At 38.2% G+C, this 20,979-nt stretch overlaps 1 protein-coding gene and 1 long non-coding RNA gene across 2 annotated transcripts; one reads left to right on the forward strand and one right to left on the reverse strand.

Moving 5' to 3' along the window:
• The first annotated feature begins 341 nt into the window (after nt 1-341).
• LOC139191601 (uncharacterized) lies at nt 342-1,717 on the forward strand. The gene is made up of 2 exons (XR_011575691.1): nt 342-550; nt 1,052-1,717. It is a non-coding gene; the product is annotated as an uncharacterized lncRNA (long non-coding RNA).
• A 5,274-nt stretch (nt 1,718-6,991) lies between these two features.
• LOC139191117 (uncharacterized) lies at nt 6,992-7,823 on the reverse strand. Its single transcript, XM_070811667.1, has 3 exons — nt 7,683-7,823; nt 7,426-7,525; nt 6,992-7,359 (listed from the first exon to the last, which is right to left on the reverse strand). Exons 1-3 carry the CDS (start codon nt 7,821-7,823, stop codon nt 6,992-6,994), a joined length of 609 nt encoding a protein of 202 aa, XP_070667768.1.
• Nucleotides 7,824-20,979: the final 13,156 nt, after the last annotated feature.

Genomic DNA, 20,979 nt, shown 5'->3' on the forward strand with positions numbered 1-20,979 from the left:
TACTTCTTGTGCGTGTGACTTCTCTTTCATTTAGACTCCCTGTTGAACAACAAAAATATACAAAATAAAAAATAGAGTCCATACAAATTTGGTCAAACTACAAGGTAAAACAAAAATGTTATTCAACCCAAAAGATGAGGATGGGTTTTACATACAAATCAACATCCATAAATAAATAAATAAATAATAGAATATGCATTTCTTCCTACAAAAGGGGAAAGAAGCGTACAAAAAACAGGTGCTCCCCCATTTTCTGCAATAAAAAGAAACGTGGAGTCAGAAATAGGGGTTAACAGAAAGTGGCAAGAGGTGATGGCCTCCATCTCCCCCCACGTAACAAACTCTAGAGCCTTCCTAGGATGCCTATAAATAGGCATCAACTGCAGCAAGAGAAAAACACAGAAAATGAGAGGGGAAACTCTGCAGAAAAAATAGAGAAACTTTGAGAGAAAATACCAAAAGCAACAAGGTGCTGCCAGAAAAGAGAGCAAGCAGTTTGATCCTTTGTGCTTTCGAGTCAAGATCCAAAAGAAGAAACATTCATCACCAGGTATGAAACAAGTTCTATTAATTTATTTATTTCTCTTGTTTGATGTTGTGTTGCAGACAAAAATGAAGAAAATAGGGTGTAATCAGTTACCTAGAGTCTTTAACCTTCAGTTTATACAAGAAAATTGCAACATTTAAAAGAGAAATGAAGAAAAGGATCTGGAGTCCCCACTGACAGCAGCAGAAATAATCTCCAAAATCCCATGAATTTCTTCGAGGTGGCCTAAACCACCCCGTGAAGTTCCAATCAAGTCTAAGAAATCCGTATTCATCGTCCATCCTAAGAAAGAAGGAACCATTGGTGTCATGGCAAGCAATAGATTTGTAAAGAAATAACAAAAGTTTCGAATCCAAATATCGACCATAACCTGTTTTTGTTATTCAATCAACAACAGTGCATGATAAGAGCATATTTATACGACTTAGTTAACATGTTTTCTTGCACTTACTTAGTTAGTTATTGCTTATAAGAGTGTTTTAAGCTATTTTCGTGTGTTTGTAGGTCCTAATGGCAAAGTTGGCAAGAAAGTGCAATTTGGAGCAATTTAGAGCAGTTTTTGGCCAAGATTGGATAGCTTATGCATGGAGCAAGATGGATGGACGAATTTGAAGTCAAAAGAGGCTAGAAACACTCACCCACTACACCCATTACATCCACTCATTACCACAACATACACTATCCTCTCCCTAGCCTATAAATACATCCACAATTCCCCTTCCTAAAGGGGGCCATCATCCAAAGACACTACAAATCCATCCAAGAAGCTACATTCACAAACACTTTCATCCCTTTCCTTGTCGTGACCTCCATCCATTCATCTAGCCATACTACATCTAACCAATCCATACACTTTCATCTCTTAGCCGTGAGATCCATTCCATCCATATATCCATACACATCCTAGACACTTGTGTTGCAACAAGGTGGTGAAAACAAAGGTCCTTGGCGTTTCAAGCTTGGAACTTTGGAGCGTTTTAGGTGTACTTCGTTCTTGCTTTCAATGTCTACTTTGTTATTTTCTAATTTTGTTGCAATTATGAGTGGCTAAACCCCTATTTAGTTAGGGGGAAGTTTGAAGCCATGAACAGGCTTGAGATATGAATTGATTTCTTCCAATTGTGATTTGATAAGTTGTGATTGCAATTCAATTATCTATTTTATTCATAACTGATTCTTGTATGTTTATTAAGGATGCATACTTAGTTTTCATGCATGAATTAGATGCTAGAATATAAATGAGCTTCACCTAATTGTTACAAGTTTATATTCATGAGTAGTGAAGGTTGTTTATCACAATCGCGTTAATTGAATTCTCGGCAAATGTATCATGCATTCATAGTTATAATTGCCTCGTCAACACTTATGATTTTCATTGAAGGTAATGATCTCTGATTGCATCTCTATTATGCATTCATATAGGGGACTTTTAGAGAATGATTTAGGTTGTTGCATGCATTCATCCAACTCAATGAGTAAAGGAAAATTTGAGGGTGAATTTGTGCATCACGGTTAATCTGGGGTGTTGAGCATCATAGTTTATTGAAAAGCAATTGGAAATCAATTCATGTACAAGTGTGTCATGTGTGAAGAACGGACCTCTAGCTAATCCATCCATTTCTTAAATTCGTTTTACAATCTGTCTAATTTTATAAGTTGTTTGTTTGTTTCGAATTCGTCAGAACCAAAATCCCCCTTTTACTTTGTTGCTTCAAAGTGTTAAATTTCTATTTCGTTAGTGTTTTTGAGTGTTTTAATTCAAACCAAAACACTAAATTCATCCAAAGTTGTGTTAGAGTCAAATTTGCCCAGTAAGTGTTTTTAGGCAATTTTGAGTGTATTTAAGTTGTTTTACGTCTTTAGAATCTGTTTTGAGTCCCTTGAGTTTATTCAAACGTTTTTAACTTTGTTTTTATGTTTTTGAGTAAGTTTAGAGGTTTTAGCAAGCCCTCCTAATCACCGGTTTAGAACGATCCCTACTTGCATTTATACTACAATTTGACAACAAGAGGGTTTAATTTGAGTGCTGAACTTTCATCGCATCAGTGCATGAGCTTATTGGCAAAAGTAGAAGCAATATGCTCCTAAAAGGTGTTTAGCTGCTGATATCCTAGACTTCAAAGATTACTCCAGAAAAAGGAAAAGGAAGAAGATATCTTTTGAAGGACTTAAGTGTAGCTATCATTTTTCAAAGATTACTCCAGAGAAAGGAAAAGGAAGAAGATCTTCTGAAGGACTTAAGTGTGGCTATCATTTTTATCAAACATTGTGTCAAAATTTTGACTAAAGGCTTTGAAATAAAACTAACAGTTGCTACAAGACAAAAAGGAAAGAAAGGAAATTTCCCAAGTCCTTAAATGGACAGCTAAAAGAAACCTGCTTCTCTGCCACGTGAAGATAAGACTAAAGAACGGAGTTCAAGCTATCCCAAGTTCACAAAGAAGGAATACCTCGTTGTCAAACTTCCCAAATTAATTGGAAAATTCAGTCACATGGAAACCTTTAAAGAACCAGAAAACAAAGCAAAACTACAAAAGGTTTTGGGAAAAGCATCACTTTGTACAAAGTGTTAATGAGAAAGGATGGCAAGTATCAAAGACAACACATGGATGGGAGCACAAAAGGGGTGACCAATGTCTACCGTTAAGACCAGTCAAATAATTCTCTACATGGAAACATAAATGCCAAAGAGTGATAATTACACACTAATACACCAAAACCCATTCGAAATACGGCAAATACTATGAGTGCGTTACTACAAATTTCAGAGTGTAATCCTCACATTTGGAGCCATGAATCAACACTTGTTTCAAAGAACTTGGTATTGCAAAATAGTATATCCAACAACCAAATAGAAGAGAGGTCATTGCTCCTGACGCTTGCACACAAAATTCATCGTAGTTTAGAGCTTCACTTCACTCCAAATACACAAACAAACCCAAAACATAAAGAAAACAAAAATGGGTAACCTGCTCGACACCCCCTGCCCTCTTCGTTTCGAGTCTTTGATCCACAAAAAAGAAAAGCACAAGTGGCAAGAAACAAAAGAATGATGCAGCAAAAAAAAAAAAAATGAAAGTTCAGTGACCTACGCAAAAGGGGGGCTATGCAATTTGAGGGGGGAAAGAGGATAAATTGGAATAATTAAAAAAGAGATGGAACTCCAGTCTTAATCATCTTCATCCGGAAATCAACGGCTAGTAAACCCAAAAGGAATTTCAAAACATTGTGAAATCAACGGGAGCCCAGGTATTATGGAACTACCTTTTGCTTCTGGAGGGAGACCACCGGTTTTTAGAGCCAAGAAAAAAAAATCTCTGAAGCCATCTTGTAGAGGGGTGTGAATGCTACTAAGCCTGGCACCTCACGTGGTAATTGACTCATGTGGAGAAAATAAAGTCATTACCCCTTCACCCCCATCTAAATTATGGGCTTTATTTATAATTGAGGAATGGAGATAAACTGACAAGGTCATGAGACAAAGAAAGAAAAAACAAGGAAGGTAAGATGGGCAACCCCATCTCATCGACACCAAACGAAAAAAGTGAATAAAGGCTAAGTCTGCTCATGTGGAGAAGAAGAAAGGGTATTGAAATTAGGAGTCCAGTCTGCACCCCACATAGGTGTTGAACTTTGAAGCCTTAAAGGCATAAAAAAAAGGGAGAGTAAAACTTGTTGTCCAAATGGGTTTAAAATCCCATGTTAAAATAGTTGAAAGTTCAAAGGCAAGAAAATAAAAAAGTGGGGTGGCTTTGTCCTTTGTGGGAGTCTCATTTTCTGTCTCCAAAGCTACTTAAAAAGAAGACAAATTAAAGTCCTATTGCACAAAGTCTATTAGGTGATTACCAAAGGTCATATATATGGGTTTTAAATAGATCCAATTGGCTTCTCATTTTACCAAGTCTGAACACAAGTCTACAAACCCAAATCAAATATTTTACGAACTACGCCGGTTTGATTCTGTTAAGGATACGTAGGTAGTCTGATATCAAATTTTAGACGCAACCAAGAAATCAAGATGAATCCCTGGTTTATATAAACTAAATTCACTTATGTTACTTTGACCAAGTAATTACAGATTCTACGAAGAGTAAAAAAGAAGTATGGAAGCATAATTCCTAGATTTACAATTAATATATGTTGCTTATGCAACGAAGCCGAAGAAAAGCCTCAAATGGAACGAAGCCGCTTCAAATGGCATAAAACCAGTTTAAATTACAAAAACCATGAAGCCGTAACAAGACTCAAATGGCACGAAGCCGTATCAAGTATCAAATGGCACGAAGCCATATCAAGTATCAAAGGGCACGAAGCCGTAACAAGACTCAAATGGTATGAAGCCACGTCCTTGCTCATTGCCAACATGAGCTAAAACTGCACAAGGCATCAAAAGCTCCAATGGCGCAAAATCATCACCCGCATGAGCTAAAACTGCACAAGGCATCAAATGCATAAGCTAAAACTGCACAAGGCATCAAATCCAAACAAGTGTCAAGCATACAAGGAACTACGAGTGACTTGATCCCTCAACGAGGATACGTAGGCAATCTAGGGCTCTACCTAGATGCAGTCACAAAATCAAATAAACACCCAAATTCACAAGTTAAGATTTATTCATATTAGAATCAAAGGGTATTCCTTTCCTAAAAGAAAGGTTGTAATTAATAGGCGCGTAACCTAGAATGGGTTGAACTCAAACTAATAAAACCCTCTTCGAAAAAAACGAACGAGAGTGAAATTGTGCCAAGTGAATTATTTGTTTACATATTATGTACAATTTTTGCTCAACACTCCCACTTAATGATGCTAATGCTGGTGAATTGCCATGATTGGTTGATATTGGTGAAGCAGGTGGAGTAGTGGATTCTTGTTGAACCTTTCTTGCTTGCTCCATTATCCCTTGTTCATTCTCTTCTTCAAATTGAGGAAAGAAGCTGAAATCACTTGCATGAGAGCTAAAATCCCATTCTCCTTCTTCATCGAACGTTACGTCTCGACTGATCACAGTCTTCCTATTGTTCGGATTATATAGCTTATAGCCTTTTGAATTTGAATCATATCTGATGAAGACGAACTTCTCACTTTTGTCATCGAGTTTGGTTCTCCTCTCATCTGGTACATGTACATGAGCTATGCTTCGAAAAACTCTTAGATGAGAGATACCTGGTTTTCTTTCACTTCATGCTTCTTGCGAAGTCTTTCCCCACACATTTCTTGTTGGAGATTGATTAGATAGGTAGACAGCACATGCTATAGTTTCTGCCCACAACTCCTTAGGCAATCTCTTACTTTTGAGCATGCTTAGCCATGTCGAGGATGGTTCAATTTTTTCTTTCCACCACACCATTTTGTTGAGGGGATCTTAGAACTGTCAAAGGTCGACGAATTCCATTAGCTTAACAGAATTCTTGAAATTCCTTTGAAGTGAATTCTCCTCCTTGATCAGATCACATGGCTTTGATCTTGCAACAACTTTCCTTTTCTACAGTGGCTCTGAACTTCTTGAATGCTCCAAAGACGTCTGATTTCTGCTTCAAGAAATAAACCTAGGTTTTCCTTGAAAAATCATCAATGAAGAGAAGGAAATAATTATTTTTACCTAAAGAGCTTGGTTTTATTGGACCGCACACATCGGTGTGAATGAGTTTGAGTGGCTTCTAGGCTCTTGTGGTAGACTCTTTTGGAAAGCTTTTCCTGAACTGTTTCCCAAGTAAACATCATTCGCAAGCTTGATCAGGGTGACTGATGCATGGTAAGCCTCTCACCATCTCCTTCTTGGACAATAACTCCAATCCCCCAAAATTAAGATGCCCAAAATGAAGATGCCAAAGCCAGGATATGTCTTTGTAACATATCTTAAGACATTTTGCAACATCGTTTTGAATGTTCATGGGAAATATCCTATTCTTTGACATTTTTTCCTTGGTAAGTAATCTTCCTTTGTCATCTCTAAGAAAAAGGCTATAATTTTTCATATGAATATCATAGCCTTTTTCTAAGAGTTGACCCAAGCTCAAAATGTTACTTTTCATATTGGGCACATAGTAGACATTTGAAATTAATTGGTGACCCCCATTTTTCAGGGGAATAAGGATGTTACCTTTTCCTTTTACGAGTATTTTGGATTCATCTCGAAAACAAACGTTGCCACTTACACATTCATTGAGCTCTACGAATGTTTTTTGTTCCGCACATATGGTTACTGGCGTCGGTGTCAAGGTACCATGTATAGTCTTGGTCTTCATCATTGTTCTTGCATGCTAGTAGCACAATGCCATTCTCTTCTCTCTCTTCCTTTACATAATTGACCTTCTCATCAGGTCTGTTGCTTGGAGCTCTATATTCCCAAGCATAATACTCAAACTTTTGACAATTGTAGCATTGAACTTGAGATTTTTCATACCTCAAGTTTTAGCATCCTCTTCCATGACCTTTTGTTGAGCTTCATCCTCTTTCATAGTTGTTATAGTTGTAGAAGTTCCAACCACTTCCTCGTCCATGTCTACATCCGTGACCTCGACCACAACCTCTTCCGTACTGGCTTCTCTCGTTGTCGAAACTTTCTTCTTTCTTCTTTGGCTGGACGTGCGTCTTGAGGAGTTGCTCATCATTCCCTTGCCTCTTCTTATGTTTTTCTTCATATGCTTGTAGCGAACCCATTAATTGCTCTATACTAATTTCTTCCATGTTTGTAGTTTCTTTAATCGTCACGACAATGTTCTTGAACTTGGGGTCCAACAAGCGTAGTATCTTCTCCATAATTCTAACATCTTCTAACTTTTCTCCATTTCTTTTTAATTGATTGGAAACGGCTAAGAGTCATGAGAAATAATCAGAGATTGATTCAGACCTTTTCATTTGTAGAGATTCGAACTCACCTCTTAATACTTGAAGACAAACCTTTTTCACTTGTTCTGCTCCTTTGTAAGAAGTTTGAAGTTTCTCCCATGCTTGCTTGGCAGAGGTTGCACTTGAGACCTTCTCAAAGCCATTGTCATCTAATGTTTGGTAGATGAGGTAGAGATTCGAACTCACCTTTTAATACTTGAAGACGAACCTTTTTCACTTGTTCGACTTCTTTGTAAGAAGTTTGAAGCTTCTCCTATGCTTGCTTGGCAAAGGTTGCACTCGAGACCTTCTCAAAGCCATTGTCATCTAATGTTTGGTAGATGAGGTAGAGAGCCTTCTTGTCTATCTTTCTTGAATCTTTCAAACTCTCTTTTTGGGGTTGGGACATAGTAGCTCCATCTTCTGACTCAGTGTAGCCTTTCTCCATGACTTCCCACACATCGTGTGTCCCAAAAAGGCCTTCATTTTGATACTCCAATTATCGAAGTTGTTATTGTCGAGCACTGGAACTTGGAAGGCTGCCATAGCGTTGCTAGCCATAGCTTTGATACCACTTTGTTAGGGTTTAAAAAGACTTCACTAATTTGGAGATATTTATCTCACAAAGAAGAATGTAATGCAGCAGAATTGATATGCAACAGAAAGAAAGAATACTTAAAGTATTACACAAGATTTTTATTTACTCACAAACTTAGTACAAGAAGAAACACTCAAACACTCTTAGAAGTTTTGTTGCTTTTTCTCACTTAGCACTCTCACTTCTCACTACTTGCTCTCTTGGTTGTTACATCACATAGCTTAGCACCTCACCTATTTATAGGCAAGGTTTGCCAACTTTGGCATTGCTAGAACTTTCTAGCTAATGCTTAACAACCACACAATTTTTTTTAAGATTCTAGATCTTTCTACAAAAAGTCTTAGATATTTATGCATGCATTCCACCAACTTGAACTTTGCTAGAACTCTCTAGCATGTGCATGGATCTTCTTTGTGTATGGGCCAGATCAATTGTCTTAGGCCAAGACAAGATTACAATTCAACACCCCCTACAACAACATTTTGGGCAAACATTGGATGGATAAGATCAACATGTTTTCCAAATAGCAACTGCCTCAAAGTTCGTTTTTCCGTCCCATAGATAGTAGGGGAAATTTGTGGTAACCAAGTTATGGGCTGAAGATGCGTAGCACAAGGGTTAAAAGAGGCCAAATAGCATGAATTCAACCTTGTCTCTACCATTGTCTGAAAAGGACGCAAAACTTATCATTCTCGATCCTGACCTCCTCTAGCGAATTGCACACGTAGGCTCTTAGCTTAGTCCCACAGAGAAGGAAGATTCACAACCTTCATCCTCCTCAACAAAGATGTTTTTGCTTGGCCACCCTTTCGGCATACCAGGGATCAAGACCAAGATAGCTTGCCACAAGTTCCACATATACCCTTTAGAAAAGCTAGTTGAGCAGATATGATACTTTTCCACCGAGAAAACCAGCATCATCAAAGTCCAGATCGATAGGCTCCTTGCAACCAACTTCGCCAAGGAAGTACCATAGTTTTGGTCCTTAAGGAAAGTTTTGACAAGAAGCGACTTTGTGTGGACTACATATACCTTAACAAGGCTTGTCTGAAAGGCCCCTTCCCCATCCCACACATCGACATCCTGGTGAACTCCACTTCCGTCAATCAAATACTTAGCTTTCTAAGCGCCTATTTTGGTTACAACCAGATCATGATGCATAAGCCGGACAAAATCAAGTGCTCCATCATCAGCGACTAAGGGACTTACTGCTATAAGGTCATGTCATTCGACTAAAAAATGCTGATGCAACATATTAAAGGCTGGTCAACAAGTTGTTCAAATGCCTCATCGACGAATCCATGAAAGTTTATATGGATGATAACATGGTAGAGAGCCCAAAACGTGAAGATCATTTCACCAACTAGGCCAAAACTTTCGACATTCTACCAAAGTCTATGATGAAGCTGAACCCAGCCAAGTGCACATTCGCATCTCATCGGGCCGATTCTTAGGGTACCTTGTGACCCAGAAAGGAATCGAAACCCATCTGAGGCAAATATAGGCCATCTTAGACATGAATTCTTTGTCAATGACCAAGGAAATACAGAGCCTCATTGGCAGAGTTATGACTCTTAACAGTTTCCTATTACTGTCGATGGACAAATGTAAGTCATTTTCAAGGCTCTACAAAAGATAGGCAACAAGACAAATGAGACGATGAGCGTGAGCAAGCTTTTCAAAATTTGAAGGCTTACCTCACTTCACCACCATTATTATCTAAGCCGCAAACAGGGAAAAACTTATACGTCTACCTGGTTGTCTCCAACATAGCAGTTAGTTCGACCCTTGTTCAAGAAGAGCAAGGGGTCCCACCTGTCAATGTACTACATCTTTAAGGCTTATCTTAACATTGAGAACCAATACCCAAAAATTGAAGCTCATATTGGCGCTCGTGACATCTGCAAAAAGTTTGCGGCCTTACTTTCAATGCAACATAGTCTATGTCATGGCAAAGTACCATTTGCGCACTTTTCTCCATAGCCCCGATACCTCGAAACGAGTCCTAAAGTGGTCCTTAGACCTGAGCCATATATGACCTCATTTATCACCTAAGTACTACCAACAAGGCCAAGGCCTTGGCAGATTTTGTTGTGGAGTTTACTCCATCGGAGGAAAGGAAGCAACCCCCTCAACTCGCACACTTTGCAGTCAAGACTTTCGTAGAAGTAGACCGCCCGGCCAACATGTGGCATCTGTACATAGACGTATCATCAAAACATAAAGGTGACGAAGTTGGACTTATACTGGTCACTCCAAATGTATTCATATCGAACAATGAGACAGAATATGAAGCGCTACTCGCCGGTCTGTGGTTGACGAAAGAACTTACAGTTAAGGTTGGCCATCCACTATGACTTTCAATTAATCACTAATCAAGCTTGTGAGGAGTATATGGCAAAACATATGAGGATGATCCATTACTTGGATAAGGTACAAGAGCTTCTTAAGGCATTCATTACTTATTCCCTAACGTAAGTTCCTCGAATGGAGAATGCGCATGTAGACGTATTGGAAAACCTGGGATTTGCTTTACACCACCAGTTCAGACGCTCGATCTTTGTCGAACATAATGACCAACCGAATATCGACGAGGTTGAACCTGAGGTGATGTAGATTGATACATCTTATAGATGATAAGATCCCATCATGGATTACATTAAGAACGACACTTTGCAAGCTGCCAGACTAGAAGCCCGTAAGCTACAACCGAAAGCAATATGGTTTTACATTCTAAATGATACCCTACTACGGAATGGCTTCACTAAGCCTAACCTAAGATGCATCATGTATCATGAAACGCTTAATGTGCTAGCCCACAAGGGTTTCTAGTACTTGCCCATCATGTGCCGGGTCGACACCAACTTAGCCCACCGATGCGACAAGTGCCAACGCTTCAAACATATGTTAATACTCATACGGACGAGCTCCACACTTTGCTTAGCCTTAGACATTTTTTTTTGTAGTGGGCATCTATTTATTTGGTCCTTTGACAAAGTAAAGATGATGATTGTGGCATAATTATTTCACCAAATGGGTAGGGGCTGAAGCTCTCGATTCCACCACCGAAGATGCCATCATCAAGTTCATTTGGACAAGCATAATTTGTCATTTCGGGATCCCGCACACTATAATCACAGACAATAGACCTCAGTTTTTCGGCTAGAAGATCAATGAGTTCTACGAATAGTATATGCTATACACAAATATATGTCAAACCACAAGTACCGACAGGGCAATGAACAGGTAGAGGCATCAAATAAAACTCTTTTGGAGAGCCTCAAGAAATGCCTAAGGCATCAAGCAAATCGGTCGATGAATTACCTAGAGTTTTGTGGGCATACCGGACCACCAATAAGGAATCGCTTGATGAATCAACATTCTCCTTGATATTGGACGCAATATATTTGGATTTGTGTTTCCTAGTTGGGTTGTGATTTGGTTTTAGTATAGGATTTGATTTCCTATATTCTAGGGATTTTGTGAAAACCTATGACATCTATTAGTATAAATAGATGGATGTGGGATAGAGTTTTGTGTGTGAACGTTGTGAGAGGCATAAGTTTGTATACTTGAGAACACTTTGTGTTTGTGAGTTCTCTTGTATTTGTTGGTAATAAAAAAAGTTTCCATCGTTAGAGAGGTACTCCTACATTGGAAGAACTCTGAAATCGTTGTGTTTTGTTTATTACTAGAAGGGAGTTTGAAATGAAGGATCTCAGTAAAGCCATGAAAATATTAGGAATGGAGATCACAAGGGATAGACAAAAAGGTTTGGTGCATTTGTCTCAAAAGCAGTATCTTGAGAAGTTGTTACAAAAGTTTGGAGTAACAAGAGACACTAAGCCTGCAGGAACTCCATTAGGTGCTCACTTCAAGTTGAGCAGTCAACAATGTCCCAAAACTGATGAAGAAAAGATAAAGATGATGGATGGTATTCCATATGCTAATTTGGTTGGAGGATTAATGTATGCTATGGTGTGTATTCGTCCTGATATTGTACATGCTGCTAGAATTGTTAGTAGATTCATGCATGATCCCGGAAGAGAGCATTGGAATGCTGGTAAGTGGATACTAAGGTATTTACATGGAACAAGGGACAAAGGTATTTGTTTTGAAAAATGTGATGAAGGAATTGATTGTTGAGCACCTATTTTACTACTTATTTTACCCCGAAAGCTACATTTTCTTACTATATATTTGATTTAAATGAAGGAATTACATATTTTTGTGTTCTCTAGCTAGATTAACAAGATGAAAAAAAATTATATTGGATTTCATTGGTTATTATAGAAATAAATGGGTCAAGTATGATTCTTTCTCAATATTTTGTTTAAGTAAATTGACCATGTGTGCTTCTAGCATATTTAAGATGATCATATGCTTTTCTTTTTGGGTTTCATAATAATAAATCTATTTCATTTAAATGTTATGCAGATGATAAAGTAAAGCATGTGCCATTATCCCTTCAATTGTACGGACAAAAGAAATAAAAGGGGTTGTATTTGTCTCTCCCAAGGGTTAGCCGCACCAAATTAGAAGAAAGGTCACCTACTGAAATCAGCTACCAATGCGTGGGTCTTCGAAAAGATCATAAATTTGGATATATGGCTTCTCAGTTTGTTCGATTGATAAGGAGTTTAACTGTGCATATAATGAGGTTAATCATTAATGATGATTCAAGAGAAAAAGAAAGAATTAAAAAAAAAAAAAAAAAAAAAAAAAAAAAGAGAAGCAAGCAGATCACAAGAAAAGAAAGGGAGAAAAAGGTTGCGGTAGGTAGGGAATCAAGGGGAAGAAGGTAGCGGCAAAGCAATAGATTTTCAAGCTTTTCTAAACTTATTTTTCTTTTAATTTTATGAATTCTATAATATTTCTGATTATGTTCCGGAACTAATTTATTTTCGCTAGGTAACTATGAATTCTTAATTTCTCAGTTTAATTATTTATAAAGTTTCATTTATTTTGATGTGCTTATGAGCTTGATTTTAATCTTGGTGATTGACCACCACTTTGGTTTGAGTTGAGTGTATGTGATGCGAGTTAACGCAAATGCCATGTTGTTAATTCGGTTTTAGCGTCTTACAAATGGTACCATGAATTCGTTGATGTAGATGTCATACACTAGGTTTCATGCGGTCTCTTAAGTAGTTCTCAAATCGTTAATGAACTCGTGTGTGTTTAGTAATCTAGATGTCATAGATTGTTAGCACATATGAGTATACATAGTAATCTAGATGTCATGGATACTATATGAATTAGAGGAACTAGACCGTCAATTTGGATGATTACTCATTAATAATTAACTGTAGGAATTGAGTTGGATTCGTTATGGTAAATTAGATGCTCTAGTGTCTTTTGCAATTGATTTATAATTTGATTTCTTTGTTGTTCTTGTCATTTATTTAAGCTCATTTGATTTTTGTTTACGTTTACAATTTCAAAGTTCTTTCTCAAATCATCAAATTTTCCATTTCAATTCAAGTGCAATACAAATTAAGTTAGATAATTAGGATTATTTCAATCTTAGTTGGAACGATCTTGTGCTTGCCTACTATACTACTTTACGATTTGTACACTTGTGAGCATTAAAATTTGGACTTAATTGGGTTGATTTCGGTCAATCTAATTTTGGCAACATTGATAAGTTCTCAATTGGATACGTGGACTCAGCCTTTGCTAGAGACAAATGTATTTGTTTTGAAAGATGTGATGAAGGATTTGCGTTTCCTAGTTGGTTTGAGATTTGTATTTAGTATAGGATTTGGTTCCTATATTCTAGGGCCTTTGTGTAAACCTATGACATCTATTAGTATAAATAGATGGATGTGGGATAAAGTTTTGTGTGTGAAAGTTGTGAAAAGCATAAGTTTGTATATTTGAGAACACTTTGTGTTTGTGAGTTCTCTTGTATTTGTTGGTAATCAATAAAGCTTCCGTTGTAAGAGAGGTACTCCTATATTGGAGGAACTCTGAAATCGTTATGTTTTGTTTAGTGCTTGATTGTTTTTTTGGTTTAGTTCACTATGGCAAAGGGTCCTATATGCTGGAGATCAATATTACAACCAACGGTGGCACTATCAACCACAGAACTAGAATACATGGTGATTGTTAAAGCTATAAAAAAAGCAATGTGGACTTAGGGGTTGTTAGGAGACTTAGGTGCAGAACAATACAAGTTCGATGTATATGGTGATTGCCAAAGTGCCATTTATTTGGCCAGATATTAGGTACATCATGCTAGGACTAAGCAAATTGATGTACGATATCATTTTGTGAAAGAAGTGGTAGTTGAAGGTGGGATTCGTCTAAAAAAGGTTGCTACAAAAGATAATCCAGCTGATATGTTGACAAGGTGGTTAATGCAGCTAAGTTCGAGCACTGCTTGGATTTGGTACGGTTGAAGCAAGTTTGATCTTGCGATATGGTGGAGCAACAAAAGTTGTATGTGCCTCGTTATGGATTTCATGCCAAGGTGGAGATTGTTGGATTTGGCATGACCTCAACATGCCTAAACTAAAATAAGAATCAAACAAGGATTAGGATATCTTGGATGCAAGATATTTGGATTTGTGTTTCCTAGTTGGTTTGGGATTTGGTTTTAGTATAGGATTTGGTTTCCTATATTCTAGGAACTTTGTGTAAACCTATGACATCTATTAGTATAAATAGATGGATGTGGGATAGAGTTTTGTGTGTGAAATTTGTGAGAGGCATAAGTTTGTATACTTGAGAACGCTTTGTGTTTGTGAGTTCTCTTGTATTTGTTGGTAATCAATGAAGCTTCCGTTGTTAGAGAGGTACTCCTACATTGGAGGAACTCTGAAATCGTTGTATTTTGTTTATTGCTTGATTGTTTTTTTGGTTTAGTTTATAACAACACTTGCAACATTGATTGCTCTTCAGTTATTCAGTTTCATAAAACTTCTTTGAGTAAGTATTTCTAGTGAGTAAAAATATAGTTTTTGTCAAGATGTTGCATCAATGACCTGTTTGGTTATTTTTTATGAGGTGTTTGATAATGTGAAAATTGATGGGAGAAATTGTCATCATATATCACATAATCTCATCACAATATGTGAGAACTCTGAAGAATTTGTTGAACTCTGAAGAATTTGTTCAAATTTAATTAGTTGTGAGGAAGGCCTTACAGGCACCTATTTCTAGCGAGGTACGAGCACCTCCGAAGTAGTTGAGGCATCATAAAGTACAGAACCATGCTAACCACGGGTTGACATAATATGTTGTGTCCTTACAGACAATTGCACGTTTGAGCCGACCTAAAGCCGTAGAGTTAAAACCTGGAGGTTCTTATAGTTACTTCTTCAACAATGGGGACCTAAAATAGTTGAAGATGTAAAGATTACTTACGGCTGAAGTAGATGTCATCATTGATTAATTGCTTTTGTTGGGATAAATTATCATTGACTTACTTAAGGTTTGGTCAGGTGATACTCTGACTTTGATCAAATTTGGGCTGTGCTAATGTCAGTTAATTAGGCATGTTTTACTGTTTTAGTAGAAGTTTGAAATTTAGATCACTCCGGTACCCGATGCTTTAGCATTACGATCTAGTACTTGCATTTGTAAAAACTAAACTATTTACCCTATGAAAGCTATCAAAAGAATTTAGATTTGTGAGAAAGTTATCATGTATAGGGAACAATCTTACATGCACAAAGTGATTACACGGATATAGCATTGAAAGTGTCATTGTAAATGTAATTTAAAGTGTTTTACCATTACATGCGTAAGTGATTTTGACCATTAATGCATGTAAGACTTTTAAAATAACCAGAATTCACCCATACATGCACACGGTTAATGTAGGCCTCAATGTATGAACGGTTAGAATCTACTCGCTTATTATTTGAATTGGTTATAGGAGAATGTGTGGAGCTGTATATCACTTACAGGTAAGTGTGATAGCTGAGATAGGAGGGCACAGAGTTGCTTCATCAGTAGCTAAGCTACCAAGTTAGCATCGCATGGGGTGTATATAATTGCGTTGTGGGAAAATTTATAAATAAAGAAAAGAGAGAGATGGAGAGGGGTCAGGCCCCTAACCAAAAAACCTACGGATCCGACCACATGCTCTACAAGCCCCGTTTGGCATTTATTACGAATGCTAATCTTGCCCCTGCCACCACCACATCACGGCCATGAGACTGTAGAATTCCCCTCTGGGGTTAAATTCAAAGAGTCGCATGCATGGGGATTTATATATCCATGGCTTTATGTTCATTCATTGATGCGAAGTACAGTTGTGTTTTCACTTGTATTGATAATTAGAGGACCCCATCAATTAATTGTTTTCGCTGGAGGATGGTTTGTGACTTGCTAGTGGTGTGAAGATTTTAGTATTAAGTTGGCTATACGTACTATCAAACAAGAGTACGATTGCATAAACTTATCAACCAATTACAATTAAGACACTACTAAAAATTTGATCTGTAGCGACTGATTTGGAGGCCACGGCAACGGAATCTATGGTCGTTGTTAAAACTTTTAGTATGGTCGTTGCAAAAACTTTTAGTAGGGAGAGAATGTAGTTTTAATTAGTATTTGGATGCATTTTAACCATGATCAACCATAAGCCGATTAGATGAGTCAAACTGCACATCAATACCTTGACTGTGGCTGCTTATACAATCCCTTCCTCCCGTTCAAAGCAATTTAAAAGAATCAGGCCCCCGATAGAAAGCCCACCCGTCTACCCCAAAAACATGAATCAAGAAAACTCAATTAACTCTTTAAATGGTTATAAACCTCAAGTAATTCAATCTAACAGAAAAGTGATAAGTAGGGCTAATTACTTTACAATACTTGCTTCTCCTTTGGAAGGATGCGTGTTTCTATATATGCAAATATCAGCCTAAGAAATATATAAATAACTTATTAGAAACAAAAAACTGTGTATTAAATTATGATTTGTCGGTAAATATAGATAATCCTTCTACAAATTATGATTTGTCGGTAAATATAGATTATTTTATCATATTGACCAAAATAAATAGAAAAACATAGAACTAAAGGAGGAGGATATATATAAATGTGAAGCGAAAAAATAATCAAGAAAATTAAGAAGGTGACAAGTGGACTTTAGGGTTAGAATGACAAAATTACCCTTCAGGCACACCAGGATTCTCACGCGCACGCAACAGACAATAACGGCTCAATCAAGGTCAAAGGTGACCAAAATGTTATTTATTCAAACTCTCTCATCATTCCTCATCAAATCTTCACCCACAAGGTAACTGCCAATTATCCTTTTCAAATTGGAATTAATTACCAAATTAATTGTAAGATATTATTTGACATAATATTTTGCAATTATATTCAAAATACCACCATAAGTGGCCGGTCCCTACTCTCCAAATAGAGCCGGCCACACCCCTATATATAGTCTCATTTCTCCACCAAAAAACCAAGCCCATTCTTCTCCTAAAATTCCCTAAATACTTTCTCTCTCAAATTCTAACTTTGATATCGGAGGTTCTTTGGCCAAAGCCCCCCAATTCATCATGGGCACGTAAGGCTCTTAGCCTTGACCTTAGGTGTTAATTGTTTTGCAAGTGCATTTTCATCCAAGAAGAGGAAGGCCAAAATTTGCATCCACAAATTGGTGCTTTCATTGAGAGTCTTGATTCACATGCTCAAAGAAGACTTTCTTATTCAAAAGTTTCTAGTTTCTTGTTCATTCATAGATTTTTTGTACGTTCTTGTTCTTGGAATTTTTTTATAAAATTCTTTGAATAAACATAAAAGAAAAGTATGATGACTAGAAATTCGAAAACCACGACAAACGGAACCTTCAACTTTCAAGGATTTAAACCACGACGATCCATGAGGCTCAACGCGACGACGAGTGGAGCAACGTTACCCCTACGGGGCATCACCATGGTAGTGACCCTCGGTGAACCCACTGCCCACGGTGAACAGGCCACCTCGCAGTATTAGGCCCAGGCCCGTACCATAAGGCAGCCCACATTCAAGCCCACAGTGCTGCAATAGTAGTTGAAGCCCAAGCAGCTGCAGCAATTGGAGTAGCCCAGACCTCGCAGGCCCAAGGCCAGCACTAGCCCAGTGCACTCCAAGGTCGAGCCCAGGACTAGCGGATCCAAGCTATGTCATTCCAACCCTTAAGGCCCCAAGCCCAAGGCGAGCCAGCCCGAGCCTCGACCCGATGCGAGTCCAGCGAGCTCCCGAGCCAAGCCCAGACCTAGCTCCCATGTGCATTGCACATAGAGCAACCCACACATATGGCCCAGCCCATTTCTGTGACCTTCCAAGCAGCCCAAATCGGTCCAAGACCGGTATCTTAGCTTCAGATTTCTAGATCGACGATTGAACCAGGGATATTTTCACCTTATTTTTTCGCAGGTTTGATATATCCCAACTTAAATCTCGCGCCCAAAGTTCATTACACTTCCATTACTCAAGGCAACGCATACCGTCCAAGCTCTTCCAACCCAAATGGTGAACCACACTTGTCCCGACAAGTCATAGAGTTAACAAGCGCCCTCGAACAGCAGACAACTTTGGTGAATCAGCTCTTGCAGCGCTCCAAGATGCAACTTGCCCTAGAGGAGGTGTCCCTGAGTAGGACAAGGGTAGACAACAAACCTCTCCAGCAGCGTCCCAGCAAGCAGCCACTAGACTAGTCACGAAACGAGCGTTCTAGTAATGTACACTCCCGAATGGGCCTTCGAGATAGTGTATACTCTCGTCTTAACGCGCAAATGAGTGTGCACTATCGGTTAGGCCAACAGATGAGCATGCATTCACAGTTAAGGCCACACTTCAATAATCAACATAAGCAACCATCCAGGCGAAGTGTTCATTCGCTGCTAGGCCCGCAAGGAGCATCCTCCACCTCACAGTGGAGTAGGCAACACAACGGACGAAGAAAAACAATCATTTAATCCAGCTCAAGTTCAACCGGCAGCCTGTGAGTAATTCGCTCACTTGCTAGGATTGTAGCACATGCATTGAAGTCGCAACATAAACGAGTCAACCACATGTAAAAGAAGCCTAGACCAACAAGTCATGACCAGGGGCAGCCGGAAGCTCCGCTGCCCCACTAGAGGAAAATTCAGGAAGAAGTTGAAAGGCTCATGACTTAATGATTACGCAGTTTCCAACGTAACGAAGCTTACTTCTGTTTGAGCAAACGAGACTATCCCACATAATCAAGAAAATTATGAAGGCAACACGTGGACTTTAGGGTAAGAAGGATAAAATTACCCTTGAGACACACCGGGATTCCCACTCGCATGCAACGGACAATAATGGCTCAATCAAGGTCAAAGGTGACCAAAATGGTATTTATTCAAATCCTCTCATCACTCCTCATCAAATCTTCACCCACAAGGTAACTCCCAATTATCCTTTTCAAATTGTGATTAATTACCAAATTAATTGCAAGATATTATTTGACATAATATATTGCAATTATTTTAAAAATACCACCATAAGTGGCCGGTCCCTACTCTCCAAATAGGGCCAGCCACACCCCTATATATAGTCTCATTTCTCCACCAAAAAACCAAGCCATTCTTCTCCAAAAATTCCCTAAACACTTTCTCTCTCAAATTCCAACTTTTGCATCGAAGGTTCTTCGCCCAAAGGCCCCCTATTCATCGTGGGCGCGTGAGGCTCTTGGCCTTGACCTTAGGTGTTAATTGTTTTGCAGGTGCATTTTGTCCAAGAAGAGGAAGACGGAAATTTGCATCCACAATAAACATATATCTATAGTTGGTTGCTATTATGATGTAGAATCATTTTGAGAGCTTACACATGGGGTTCTAGCTAGTCTCAAATTGGTTTCTCTTCAATTTTAGGTTTTAGGTCCAAATTTATATCAAGTCCAAACATTGATACTTAAAGCCTAAAATAAAAGCTTTACATGCCGATTATTAGTGTAAATTATAAACCTATCCATAAGTGTGAACAAAGTTGAATAAAATTTATCATAGTCAATTTTATTATTCATACTGAAACGGTCTCTGAATTGAATGATTTTTTTTTTTGGGTAAAAGACTGTTTACTACCCTCATGTTTTGTGGTTTTCAACATTTAGTACATCAAGTTTTTTTCATCTCAGATTCATACCTAAAGTGTAAATTTTGGGACAGTCTTATACATCCGTTAGTCAAACTGTTAAATCTGCCGTTAATTGTGACGTGGCTCCCATGTGGACAATGACTGGGCACCACGTGTCATCCACGTTTTTTTTTCTTTTCTTTTCTTCTTTCTTCTTCTTTTTCTTCTTCTTCTTCCTCCGACTACAACTTTTTTTCTTCCTCCTTCTCCTTCTTCCCCTTCTTCCTTCTTCTTCCTTCTCATTCTCCTTCTTCTTCTTCTTCCTCCAAATCTAGGGAAGTTTTTTTTTTTCCTTCTTCTTCCTCCTTCTTCCTTCTCCTTCCTCTTCTTCCTCTTCTTCTTCTTTCTCTTCTTCTTCCTCCGAATCTGCCCAGATTCAGTTTTTTTTTTCTTTTTTCTTCTTCGTCCTCCTTCTTCTTCTTCTTCTTCTTCTTCTTCCTCCGACTGCAACTTTTTTTTTTCTTCCTCCTTCTTCTCCTTCTTCCTTCCCCTTCTTCTCCTTCTTCTTCTTTTTCATCTTCCTAAAAACAAAAAAATTGAATCTGGGCAGATTCGGAGGAAGAAGAAGAAGAAGGAAGAAGGAGGAAGGAGAAGGAAGAAGGAGGAAGAAGGAGGAAGAAGAAGAAAAAAAATAAAACTTCCCCAAATTCGGAGGAAGAAGAAGAAGAAGGAGAAGGAAATGGAAGGAGAAGGAGAAGGAAGAAGAAGGAAGAAGGAGGAAGGAAGAAGGAGAAGAAGGAAGAAAAAAAAAAGTTGCAGTCGGGGGAAGAAGAAGAAGGAAGAAGAAAAAAAAAACGTGGATGACACGTGGCACCCAGTCATTGACCACATGGCCGCCATGTCACAATTAACGGCAGATTTAACAGTTTGACTAACGGATGTATGAGGCTATCCCAAAATT

This window comes from Malus domestica, chromosome 14 (assembly GCF_042453785.1).
Source record: "Malus domestica chromosome 14, GDT2T_hap1".
NCBI classification, from domain to species: domain Eukaryota; kingdom Viridiplantae; phylum Streptophyta; class Magnoliopsida; order Rosales; family Rosaceae; genus Malus; species Malus domestica.